We start from the raw sequence: 14,029 nt of genomic DNA on the forward strand, positions 1-14,029 counted from the left end.
CAGCCAGGCAGATGTCCAAAAGAGAGAGAGGGGGCTTCAGCTGACCTGACTAGGGCCGCTCCCCAACAGAGATGCACTGATAACAGCCAGGCTCAATGGGGCCACCCGCCCAATGGAGGCGCCCGACTTGGCTGCATGGCCTAATAGATCGCAAGCTGCGGCCTAAATTTTTGTAGACGCCAAGCCGCCTGAACGCGAGCCCTAGTGGAGCCGACCACCCAGTTACAGCGGAGGGGAGGGTGGATGCTCAAGCGGAGGGCTATGTAAGGCAAAAACCCATGGATGCCAAAACATCCACTCTCCCAGCCAACAACTGCAGCAGGGAGCCCAAAGGACATCCCTGCCCATGTCACCAGCGCCCAGGGTAGCGGGGGAACCCTGCTCAACCCCCGTTGTGCACCATGAAAAACCCGGTCAGCAGCAACTCTAACAAGCCCCCCTTAAAAGCACGTGGCAAAAAGCCAGCTCATAACCTCACCCGGGAGGGCCTGAATACCCACAGTGGCCACTGAGATTTTAGAGTGGCTGGGGGGAGGGAGGGGAACTTGGGGGTCCCACTGTCCCAGGGAGGAGCCCACGTCCACCTTAAAACCTTCCAGGAGTAGAGGGGGGACAGCTACTTACCATACCGGGAACAGTGTGGGCACCAATTCCAGACAGACCACCGCTCCATCAGAATGGGGGTGGCTGTCGGCCAGGAGGAACGCTGAGACCCAGGCTAAGGCCAGGTGGTATGCGCCCTCACAAGACGTTTAACATGCAGGCCAGCCCCTGTCCAGTGGAGCTATGGGATGTTGCGGCCGACCTAGTGAAGAGCTGAGGCCTGTGAGCGTTCACTGGCCAGACTGGAGGAACCCTCTGGATCTAGATTATCCAGTCCATCGCCCAGTCTGTCAGTTGATAGTAAATTCTCACAAGAACAAAATAAGATAGAAAAAAATCCAATCAAAAGGAAAAAAATTGCCAGGACCAGAGATCCCAGCAAGGAACTAGATCCTTACTCCTGACTAGGCAGAAAAAAAAAAACAATGCCTATAGCTGAGTGTGAGTATACCCCCTGGGACTGCCCCATAGGCGTAGTCAAGTTTTTTTCCTGTCTAGTGTCCTACGCATGTAGGGGACAGCATAACCCAACCGTCAAGAAGATAAGGTGCTGTGTCCATCAGTAAGCGAAAGAGAAAAAAAAAATACAAATAACTTTAAGAGCATAGGCTTGGACAATGATCTGTCAGAGCCACTTAAAACTGTGGAACGGGAAGCTGTTGCCCTTACAGGGACCATTGGGAATGTCCAAGAGAGAGTTGGTCTTTCTAATGGAGAAAGTGGCTGAGCTATGAACTCATACAGGAGGAACAGCATTCAGGCAGTGATGGGAAATGTCCTAGAGATGGAAGAAAAATGTTCTAGTTTAAGGTAAATGAAGGAAACCATCTTAAAAAAAAAAACGACGAAAGATAAAAAAGGAGGCTCTAAGTAACAACTTATAATTTCTGGAAGATCAAAAAGGAAAAGGTGTGGAACTACACTTGTAGCCTTGGTGGTCTGAGTCAGCAATCATATTTGCAAGTAGCCCTATGAAATCTAGCATAGATGCAGAGAACTCTTCCCTGGATAAAGTGGAAGAGGGGTCACACTGAGTTATGGGGGCCTCCAAGCAGTAAGTTAACGTAAAAGATAAGTTTTCCTTTGGGAACATGTTCCACCCAAGTAACATGTTCCCGATCCTGCAGCTGCTCGGCGATGCCCACACTCTCTGCGACAGCAGGACAGGGAGAAGTTCACCGTACCAACTGTCACTTTTTAAAAACAGTACAGTCGTGTGGAGTTCCGCCCACACGGCCATGTCATTCATACACAGAGCTTTGTGTATGAACGAATTACAAGTACCAACATCCTTTCCGGCTGTTGGCTTGTAAGTTTCAACGTACTACCACGGCACTAAGTGCTGTGGTAGGTAATTGATTCTTCCTGTCAGAGTGTATCACTGTTGCAATGCTTTACAGGCTCCTGCAACAAACAATAAAAAATTGCACATTTTTTGCAAGTGAACTTATTTAAGAAGAGGAGCCAGCCTTTGGAGGAACACTGCAGGCTGCCCTGGAACTGGATTATAAGAATGACTGTGTAGCATTTAAAGCAGAATAAAGTAAATAGAAAAAAAACACATTGACTTTGAGCTTTGCCATTCAGTAATGTTACATAAAAAAACCTTAAGGCTCCATTCACACCTGAGCATATTGTTTTAAGGTTTTTTTTTAGGCATTTTTGGAGGCAGGCATTGACATCTAACAAAAACGCTGGTAATCAGCCCAAAAATAAGCTCCTGTACATTTTTCAGCTACAGGCGTTTTGCTTTAGGGGACAAAACGCTCAGATGTGAACAGGGGCCATTTAAATTAATGAGATTTTGATTGTTGGGTGTTTTGGATTTTCACAGATGAGCGTTTTATGTGCTGAAAAACGCTCAGGTGTGAAAAGGGCCTAATTGGTTGATGTGATAGAATTTTATTCAGCAGACTATATTTTGTAGTAAATATACTAGGGTGAGCAAATTACATAAACATCATACTAGCAAAAATAAAAAAAATGCATTTTTTTTTTCACATTTTTTAACTATTTCTTGGGGAAAAAAAAAGTATACAAATGTTCTACCGAACTAAAACCCTATCCCCCCCCCCCCCCCAAAAGAAAAAAAGCTCTCGAATGAATGGGAAGACTGTTTAAGAATTTAAACAAAGGAAAACTAAAGTACCAATTAAAAAACAAAAACTTGTTTGAGCCTTTTACCTTTTCTTTGCAGCTAGACAGCATGCTGATTATGCTAAGACACACGGATTGCACTGATAGTGCAGGAGACCAGTCCTCCGTTAAAATAGATAAACAGATATGACCATTGCTATAAACATGAGGATGGACAGGGATATTATCACCGGTGAACATAACCTGAAAGAAAAAAACAACTAAATTTAGGACCTCAGCAATGGTTTACAAATTAAATTTATAATCAGCAGTGTGGTTGCTAGTGGGAGCTACTGAACTGCATTACTCACAAGCTTCTTGCAATTCTTAGAGACTACAGTGCCAGGCAGAGTCCCCTGCCCTGCTTGTCAAAACTCTGCCGCCCAAAACAAAATGCTGCAGCCGTGGCACGTGAACAGCTCCACCCAGCTGTTATTTTATAGTTAGGGTGGGCGGCAAAACCTATTACATGAGTGCCAGTTGTTTGTTTTCTATATGGTTACATACTTACGGACCTTCTCAGGCCCAAATAATAATATTAAGCAGAATTTTAAGTTCAGCCCTCCACAACAGTCCCGGTTCCTCATGTGGGCCATCAGGAAAATTAATTGAACACCACTGCATTAAAGAAACCTTGTCACCAGTTGTGACAGATGCCTGCTTCCTTTGCCAGCCACTAATGCGTCTCAGGGACACAGTGGTGAAATTGTGGCTGGTGGGTAAAACCGTTCATGGTGAGGGTGTAGACACTGAATACACATGGAAGTGCCCACCCGATGCTGAAGATTCTGCCACTAGCTACAGCTCTGCAAGAGAGAGGTAAGACAGAGGCACAAGGGGCAGGACATGCGACAGCCAAGTAGTCTCTTCTTTGGCAAGGTGTTTTTTTCCTATTTTTTTTTTTTCAATAAAAGTTTTATTTTATTTAAAATAAGTGAACAACATACAGCGATGATAAACATTCTTTTACCTATTATTTTTAATTCAGCTGCTTTAAACACCCTGCCACCTCTTTCACTGTGATACAAAATCGCTCATGCATTCGTCCCTGACGCAAAACAAGCAAAAGTTCAATGGGAGAATGGAACCCCCTTGAAACTGCCACATCATATCGGCTGACCTGGAAAATTAGGTGCAGAAATCTTACTGGTGGAGTTCATGGTGAATGAAGCTAGTATGTAATTCAGTCCACAAACCTAACTTTACATGACAACACAGTGAAGTTGTCATGTAACAACAACACAGCCTAGTGAATGCCAAGATTCTCTTTCATTTATGGAGCTTAGAGAGTAACTAATGATCCCGCCTCACTAATCAGCACTCATGCTACTGCACCACACCCTCCAACAGGTGCTCTAGATATAAACTATTCCCAATAATTATTATTATTGATACGCCTACTTTGGCTTAAAGCCCAAACCAAGCCCAATTTTACTTTAGAATAGAGTCACGATGTTTTTTGGCTATCTGCATCTGCTTTGAAGAGATCCTTCCTTATTTCCTGTGCTCATTCCTCCTATGTTCCAATGGATATTGCCAGCAAGAACACAGACATCAGTAAAAAAGTGATAGAGGTTCCAATTCTTTACTGAGGTATCTGTTTAGTTTACAGACCAAAGGCTATTCTTCATCTACAGTTTCTTGAAAAAAATATTCATACCCCTTGACACTTAGCATATTTTGTCATGTTACAACCAAAAACGTAAATGTATTTTATTGGGATTTTATGCGATAGACCAACACAAAAGTGGCATATAATTGTGAAGTGGAAGGAAAATGATAGACTGTTTATAAAAAGTTTTACAAATATGTGAAAAGTGTGGCGTGCATTTGTATTGAGCTCTCCCGAGTCCATACTTTGTAGAACCACCTTTCGCTGCAATTACAGCTTCAAGTCTTTTTGGGGATGTCTCTACCAGCTTTGCACATCTAGAGAGTGAATTGTTTGCTCATTCTTCTTTGCAAAATACCTCAAGCTCTGTCAGATTGAATGGAGAGCATCTATGAACAGCAGTTTTCAAGTCCTGCCACAGATTCTCAATTGGATTTAGTTCTGGACTGTGACTGGGCCATTCTAACACATGAATATGCTTTGATCTAAACCATTCCATTGTACCTCTGGCTGTATGTTTAGGGTCATTGTCCTGATGGAAGGTGAACCTTCGGCTAAAATCTTTTGCAGAATAACAGGTTTTCTTCTAAAATTGCCCTGTATTTGGCTCTATCCATCTTCCCATCAACTCTGACCAGCTTCCCTTTCCCTGCTGAAAAGCATCCCCACAACATGATGCTGCCACCAACATGTTTCACGGATGGTGTGTTCAGTGTGATGTACAGTGTTAGTTGTCCGCCACATGTAGCATTTTGCTTTTAGGCCAAAAAGTTAAATTTTGATCTCATCTGACCAGAGCACCTTCTTCCACATGCTTGCTGTGTCCCCCACATGGCTTCTCAAACTGCAAACAGGATTTATTATGGCTTTTGTTCAACAATGGCTTTCTTTTTACCGCTCTTCCATAAAGGCCAGATTTGAGGAGTGCACAACTAATAGTTATCCTGTGGACAGATTCCCCCACCTGAGCTGTGGATCTCTGCAGCTACTCCAGAGTTACCATGGGCCTCTTGGCTGCTTCTCTCATTACTGATGTCCTTGCAAAGCCTGTCAGTTTAGGTGGATGGCCATGTCTTGGTAGGTTTGAAGTTGTGCCAAACTCTTTCCATTTTTGGATAATGGATTGAACAGTGCTCCGTTAGATGTTAAAAGCTTGGATGGATATTTTTTTTATAACCTAACCCTGCTTTAAACTTCTCCACAACTTTATCCCTGACCTGTCAGGTGTCTTCCTTAGCCTTCATGATGCTGTTTGTTCACTAAGGATCTCTAAAAAGCCTTTTCAGATATTTGTAAAAAAAAATGGATTTTTGTAAGATCTTACCGTAAAATCCTTTTCTCTTAGCTCATTGACAGACGTAGTCCTCTTTGATTCATATCAATTGGGTTATGCTGCCCTCTACAGGAGTAGGACTAGGCAGAAGGAAAAACGTTCTGGCTCCACCTTAGGGGCAGTCCCAGAGGGTATATCCCCTCTCTCTCTGCTACAGGATGTCAGTTATGTCACAAAGCAGTGTCAGAGAATTTAACCCAACCCAACTCAACAGTAGAGGGGCGGGTACTAAGTCTGTCAATGAGCTAAGAGAAAAGGATTTTACGGTAAGATCTTACAAAAATCCATTTTTCTCTGTCGCTCATTGACAGACGTAGTCCTCTTTGATTCATATCAATTGGGACGTCCAAAAGCAGTGCCACAAATGAGGGGTGGGATTGACGAAAATCAAATCCAATCTAGAAGGCCCAACCGGTGCCAACTAGAAGTTCAAAGGCTCATCAGACTAAAGGGATGAGACTCAAATAAAAATCCAACTGAAAAAAACCCTCGAGGTAGACCGCCGGTCTCCTCAAATTGCGGCCTGCAAAACCTTGCGGCCAAAAGAGGCATCTGACGATGCCATCACATAAACCTTATACAATATTGTAAAGGTATGAACCGACGACTAAGTAGTCGCCTTGAAAACCTGAACCAAAGACGCCTGATGGCGGAAGGTCCAGGAAACACTAAGCGCCCGCGTAGAGTGCGCCTTAACAGGGAACGGGGGATCCCGACCCTTAAATAGAATAAGCCTATACCACCGTCTGTCTGATCCATCTAGAGATGGTCGCGGCGGAAAACAGGCAACCCCTTCTTAGGGCCATCCGTGATCACAAACAGTGATTCTGTATTACGAAATGAATCCGTAGTATTCAAGTATACCCTGATCGCCCGAACTACATCCACGGAATGCAACGCGAATTCTCGAGGATGACTGGGCTTAGGACACAGGGAAGACAATACCATGTCCTCAATCAAATGAAACTTTGAAACCACCTTAGGAAGGAAGGATGGATTCGGACGAAGAACAACCTTATCCCTATGAACCACCAGATATGGGGAACGACAGGATAATGCGGCCAGTTCTGACACCCTGCGTGCAGAAGTAATGGCCACCAAGAAGGCCACCTTCTGGGATAAAGTAAACAAGGGAATCTCGCAGATATTTTCAAAGGGAGGTGTCTGAAGAACCGACAGCACCAAATTAAGACCCCAGGGTGGTAAAGGTGCGCGCACTGGCGGAGCCAGGTGTCGCACCCCCTGGATGAAATTCCGCACCAAGGAATGAATAGCCAAAAGCTTCTGAAAGAAGATTGCTAATGCTGAAACCTGACCCTTGATAGCACTCAAGGCCAGCTTCTACTCAACCCCCTGTTGCAGAAAGGCCAATATTCGGCCCACCGAATAGCAACGTGGAGGGAACCCAAGGGATTCACACCACGCAATCTAAGACTTCCATGTGCGATGATAAATCTTTCTGGAAGTCGCTCTTCTTGCTTTAACTAGAGTAGGAATAACTGAAGCTGACAATCCCTTGTCCTTCAGCACCTGGGTCTCAATAGCCAGGCCGTTAAAGCCAGCGATCGTAAAGCAGGATGGAAGATCGGTCCCTGCGATAGCAGATCCTCCCTAAGAGGAAATCGCCAAGGAACGTCTGCGACGAGCCTGACCAGGTCGGCGTACCAAGCCCGACTAGGCCAGTCCTGATGTACCAGGATAACTGGGATTCCCTCCACCTCTATCCTGCGAAGAAGCTTCGGCAGTAACTTGAGAGGAGGGAAGGCATACAGTAGCTGATACTGCCCCCATGGAGCGATCAGCATGTCTGCGGTGTTTGCTAGAGGATCGTGGGAGCGAGCCACAAACCTCCGCACTTGCCTGTTGAGCCGAGATGCCAACAGATCCCATTCGGGGTGCCCCAACGGAGGCACAGTTGGTGGAATACCTCTGGATGAAGAGATCATTCCCCTTGATCCAGAATCTGACGGCTGAGATAATCTGCCTGCCAATTCACCCCCGGAATGAATACCGCAGAGAGAGCTGGAACAATCGTTCCGCCCAACGAAGAATGCTGGCCACATCTATGGCCGCCAGGACACTCCTGGTGCCCCCTAAATGATTGACATAAGCCACTGCTGTGGCATTGTCCGACTGGATCCGAACCGGGCTGCCCCGGGGCTGCTCGATCCAATGCATCAGACAAAGTCTGATCGCTCTTAGTTCCAATACATTTATCGGTAACCTGGACTCTTCCAGGGACCAAAGCCCCTGAGCAGATAATTGACAGCGAATTCCTCCCCACCCGGATAGACTGGCATCCGTGGTGACAATCGTCCAGTATATTGGAAGAATGACTTCCCCTGGCTGAGCATCGGAGACCGAAGCCACCAGACCAGAGACTCCCTGGTCCGCTCGCTCAATCGGATCCGATTCTCCAGAGATTCTGGATTCCGATTCCATTTGAGAAGAATCTCTTCCTTGAAGGATTCGGGTATGGGACTGGGCAAATGGTACTGCTTCGAAGGAAGCCACCCTCAAACCCAGGACCCACATGCAAGTCCGAAGAGAAGGCCAGTTGTCGGATAGTAACAACTGAATTGCTGATTGAATCTTCCGGAGTTTCCCTGCCGGAAGGAATACTTTGCCCTGGATGTGTCTAGAATTAGACCCAGATATTCGAGCCTCCTGGTGGGAACCAGAGAAGACTTCTGCTGGTTCACCAGCCACCCGAACTCTTGCAAAGAGATCATGGTGATCTCTAAGTTTTGTAACAAGATCTGCGGAGACTCCGCATGGCGCAGATCGTCTAGGTAACCTAGAATCGATATGCCTCGTTGACGCAACAGCGCCAACACTGGGGCCAACACCTTAGTGAAGACCGAGGAGCTGAGGCGAGACCAAAGGGTAACGCCGCAAACTGATAATGGTTCTCTTCTACGGAAAAACGCAGGAAACGCGGATGTCCTGCGTAAATGGGAATGTGAAGATAGGCATCCTTGATGTCTATGGACGCTAGAAAATCCCCTTGATGCAGGGAGGCTGCTACTGTGCAAATGGATTCCATTTTGAATTTTTGTATCTTGACAAAAAAGATTGAGTGCTCTTAAGTCCAGAATTGGACGCACCTTACCCTCTTTCCTGGGTATTGTAAACAGTTTTGAATAAAACCCTTGAAAACGCTCTGTCCAAGGAACGTGGATTACCACTCCTTGTTGCAGTAAATCTGTGACCGCTCCCCGCAGAGCTTCTAAGCGATCCGGGGACAGTCGGATATTGGAAGGGAAGAATCGCACCGGTGGGAGAGATCGAAACTCGATCTTGTAACCTGACCTTATGACTTCGCGAACCCACTTGTCCGGGAATCTGGAAAGCCATGGATCCGGAAACCGGCGAAGACGTCCCCCCACCCCAGCTATGGGTGGGGGCGCACCTTTAGGCTTTAGTAGTCTTATCTTCAGGTCTGAAAGGGCCGGGCTTTTGCTTGCCCGACCAGCGCCCCTTAAAACCTCCCGAAGGAGTTTTGGAGGGCTTTGTTTTTTCGCCCGTGGGGCGAAAAAACTTCTTATGGGCGGAAAAGGAAGGCCCCCCGTCTCTGACGAGGTCCTTTACCCTTAGTACTTTGTGGCAAGAAAGTGCTCTTGCCTCCAGTGAGATCCTTGATAATCTCATCTAAGTTGGCCCAAAATAGGCGCTCACCCTGAAAAGGGAGATTAGCCAAAGCCTTCTTGGAACCTTGGTCTGCCGATCAACATTTTAGCCACAGTGTACGCCTGAGAACCACTGCTGAGACTGATGCTCGCCCCAGTAATGGAGTGGCGTCTAGCGCAGCGTCGCAGATAAACTGTAACCCTTGTATCATCTGTTCTAACAGATCTGATACCGCCTGAGGGATATCACTCCCTTCTAAATCCCGGCGTAACCACTTGGTCCATTCTGTTACAGTTTGAGAAACCAGACCAATAGCAATTACTGGTCTGAAGCTGACCCAATCAGGGAAAGGATGGCGCGAGACACGGCTTCCACCTTAAGATCCTCTGGATCCTTAAAGGACGGAGCATCCTCCAATGGGATAACCCTAGATTTGTTCAATCTGGAGATTGGAGAATCCACCATAGATGGTACTGTCCACTTCTTGAGGAGGGATTCCTCGAACGGATAACGCCTATTAATGCGTTTGGAAATAGTAGGGGCTCGTTTTGGATGACCCCATTCTACCTTAATTACATTACCGAAACACTTGGGTAAGGGAAATACTTTCGCCATTTTGGCGCGTTTATTAGTACCAAATGGAATCTCAGTATCAACTACTTCTGATGGTGTAACCTGTAGTCCTAAGGTTTCCCGAACGGCTACAATTAATGCGTTTACCAACGCTTCCTCTCGGGCTATGGTAGATGTTGAAACATCCTCCTCACTGTCTGAAGAGACAGTACCCGAGACACAAACCCCAGATGAGGTACCTGCAACTGCAGGGATAGGCTCAGACTCTGAATCTGAAGTTTCAGATGAATTGGGGGTAGGCGGGGGTCGCTTCCTTGCGCCCTGTCCCTGACAAGCCACTTCCACCCGGGAAAAAAAGGTTTCCAATACTGCTGACAATGACTCAATAGTCAGTGGGGAACTGGAGGGTCCTGCAGCCACCTCGAGGGGATCAGGTGGCGATACATGTGTGGCAGGGTCCATGTTAACGCAGGACACTTTGCCAATGAAAAAAAAAAATTTTTTTTTTTTAAAAATAAAAAATACCCTTTTTTTTTTATATGTAATCCACCAGCGCAATAGCGCCCCTCAGCGTACCTGCTTTGGACCCCCACAGAGAGAGAGAGAGACCCCAAGGGCTCACCACCTGATGTAGAGAAGTTTCCTTATCAAACTGCTTTCAGCATTGTCCTGTGCAGACTGGGAAGTCCTGTACTAGGTTTCCCGGGTAAAAGGAAGTGGCTCCGCCCCCCGTGCACGCCTTCCGGCGTTCCCAGCTGCTCCTCGAGGTCGGCTGGGCACATCAAACATGGCCGCCCCCATGTAGAAGACAATAGACTTCGAGAAAATGGCGGCCTGCGTGGCCTGCGGGCGGCCTGTGTAGGCAATGCAGACATGCGGTCTACAACAAAATGGCGGCGGACTGCCGATCTAGCGTGGCTGCTTCAGTGCAGCGGCCTGTGACCGGCTCTGGAACGGCTGATGGCGGCCTGTCGGCCTGCGGGAGCCCTGGCGATCTATACAGTCTAAGGTAGGCTATACCTCCTTTGCTCTGGATATTTATATGGTAAATCGAACCAGGCTTCCTTGGATCAATCTGCTAGAGAAACCAAGGCTGCTGAAGTGTCAGCTTCCAAACCCAGGTTGTTAGAGTGTTAGCTCCCAAACCAAGGTTGCTTTTAAAGTGTTAGCTCCCAAACCAAGCCTGCTGGAGTGTCAGCTCCTAAATTAAGGTTGCTAGAGTGTCAGCTCCTAAACCAAGGTTTGCTTAGAGTGTTTAGTTCCCAAACCAAGCCTGCTGGAGTATCAGCTCCCAAACCAGATCACACTATCCAGGGGATAGGTGAATTAGTCATAGGCTAAAGGGGGAACCTTAATGTCAGAAAAGATCCGACCATACACAGAGGGGCCCGTATCCCAAAAACCCCACAGGGGGGAAGGGGGAATATTTACTCACCATACCGGAACCGATGGGCACCCTCTCTTCACAGTACCCACTCCACCGAGATGGGGGGGGTTTTGGACCAATCCGGACGCCGTGACTCTGCTGGTTCCTGGCGTCCAAGCGAGACGTTCAACTCGCAGGGTCAGTCTCCGTCCTGGGACTATGTCGCGGCCGACCCAGCGCGGAGCTATGGTCTGCACGCGCTTGTAGGCTGAGCCGGGGTGACCACTGGATCTCAACATCCAGCCCGTCGCCCGGTCCCGCATACTTACTTGAATGTGTCGCGGCCGACCCAGCGCGGAGCTATGGCCTGCGCGCGCTCGTAGGCCGGCTGGGGTGACCACTGGTCGCCCAGATCCGGCGTAATTTGCTTGAAGATCTCACAGGAAAACTGGAGAAAACAACTACCTAAAAAAGAAAAGTTTTTTCTAAAAAAAAATCTTGCCAGGACCAAAAGATCCCAGCAAGGAGCTTAGGTCCTTACTCCTGACTAGACAGAAAAAAACTGACATCCTGTAGCAGAGAGAGAGGGGATATACCCTCTGGGACTGCCCCTAAGGTGGAGCCAGAACGTTTTTCCTTCTGCCTAGTCCTACTCCTGTAGAGGGCAGCATAACCCAATTGATATGAATCAAAGAGGACTACGTCTGTCAATGAGCGACAGAGAAAAATTTTTTAAAACCATTCATCATTTTCCTTCCACTATACAATTATGTACCACTTTGTGCTGGTACACTCAGGTCCATAAATATTGGGACATCGACACAATTCTAATCTTTTTGGCTCAATAATGGATTTGAAATGAAACAAACAAGATGTGCTTTAACTGCAGACTTCCAGCTTTAATATGAGGGTATTTACATCCAAATCAGGTGAAAGGTGTAAGAATTACAACAGTTTGTATATGTGCCTCCCACTTTTAAAAAGGGACCAAAAGTAATGGGACAATTGGCTGCTCCATGGCCAGGTGTGTGTTATTTCCTCATTATCCCATTTACAAGTAGCAGATAAAAGGTCCAGAGTTCATTTCAAGTGTGCTATTTGCATTTGGAATCTGTTGCTGTCAACTCTCAATATAAGATCCAAAGAGCTGTCACTATCAGTCAAACAAGCCATCATTAGGCTGAAAAAACAAAAACAAACCCATCAGAGAGATAGCAAAAACATTAGGTGTGGCCAAATCAACTGTTTGGAACATCCTTAAAAAGAAAGAACGCACCGGTGAGCTCAGCAACACCAAAAGACCCGGAAGACCACGGAAAACAACTGTGGTGGATGACCGAAGAATTATTTCCCTGGTGAAGAAAACACCCTTCACAACAGTTGGCCAGATCACACTCTCCAGGGGGTAGATGTATGTGTGTCAAAGTCAACAATCAAGAGAAGACTTCACCAGAGTGAATACAGAGGGTTCACCACAAGATGTAAACCATTGGTGAGCCTCAAAAACAGGAAGGCCAGATTAGAGTTTGCCAAACAACATTTAAAAAAGCCTTCACAGTTCTGGAACAACGTCCTATGGACAGATGAGACCAAGATGAACTTGTACCAGAGTGATGGGAAGAGAATAGTATGAAGAAGGAAAGGAACTGCTCATGATCCAAAGCATACCACCACATCAGTGAAGCATGGTGGTGGTAGTGTCATGGTGTGGGCATGTATGGCTGCCAATGAAAGTGGTTCTCTTGTATTTATTGATGATGTGACTGCTGACAAAAGCAGCAGGATGAATTCTGAAGTGTTTCGGGCAATATTATCTGCTCATATTCAGCCAAATGCTTCCGAACTCATTGGACGGCGCTTCACAGTGCAGATGGACAATGACCCGAAGCATACTGCGAAAGCAACCAAAGAGTTTTTTAAGGGAAAGAAGTGGAATGTTATGCAATGGCCGAGTCAATCACCTGACCTGAATCCAATTGAGCATGCATTTCACTTGCTAAAGACAAAACTGAAGGGAAAAATGCCCCAAGCAGGAACGTAAGACAGTTGCAGTAGAGGCCTGGCAGAGCATCAGCAGGGATGAAACCCAGCGTCTGGTGATGTCTATGCGTTCCAGACTTCAGGCTGTAATTGACTGCAAAGGATTTGCAACCAAGTATTAAAAAGTGAAAGTTTGATTTATGATTGTTAATCAGTCCCATTACTTTTGGTCCCTTAAAAAGTGGGAGGCACATATATAAACTGTTGTAATTCCTATTCCTAATTGCTCACCTGATTTGGATGTAAATACCCTCAAATCAAAGCTGAAAGTCTGCAGTTAAATCACATCTTGTTTGTTTTGTTTCAAATCCATTGTGGTGGTGTATAGAGCCAAAAAGATTAGAATTGTGTCGATGTCCCAATATTTATGGACCTGACTGTATATTACATAAAATGCTAATAAATTACATTTACGTTTTTGGTTGTAACATGACAAAACGCAGAAAATTACAAAGGGTATGTGCGACGGGAGTCACTTTGGTTGGGGGGCCCGTGGAACCCAGATTACCTTACAGAGGTTGATAAATCCCTGTCTCAGCTCCCCAGGTCCCTCTTATGTGCAAGTCACCTTATGTCTATTAGGGGCACAGAATGACAGAGAAAATGATGGACAACTACTTAATGGACACTAATGATGTTTTGGATTACTTCAAATTGGAAAGTATTTTTTAGCCACAATATCCCTCAAGAAATCTATAATACATTAATTCCATTGTATCAGAATGCTGGAACATTG

The 14,029-nt window shown here is 46.2% G+C and overlaps 1 protein-coding gene across 1 annotated transcript in view; it reads right to left on the minus strand.

The window, feature by feature from the left end:
• Positions 1-14,029, minus strand: part of UBE2W (ubiquitin conjugating enzyme E2 W) — an 86,726-nt gene that overhangs the window by 15,450 nt on the left and 57,247 nt on the right. The window contains exon 4 of the mRNA XM_082259809.1: positions 2,788-2,943. Within this exon, the coding sequence (XP_082115935.1) occupies positions 2,788-2,943 (156 nt within the window). The remainder of the gene's footprint in view (positions 1-2,787; positions 2,944-14,029) is intronic.

The sequence above is a fragment of the Pelophylax lessonae genome (assembly GCF_965119305.1).
Source record: "Pelophylax lessonae genome assembly, chromosome: 5".
Taxonomy (NCBI): domain Eukaryota; kingdom Metazoa; phylum Chordata; class Amphibia; order Anura; family Ranidae; genus Pelophylax; species Pelophylax lessonae.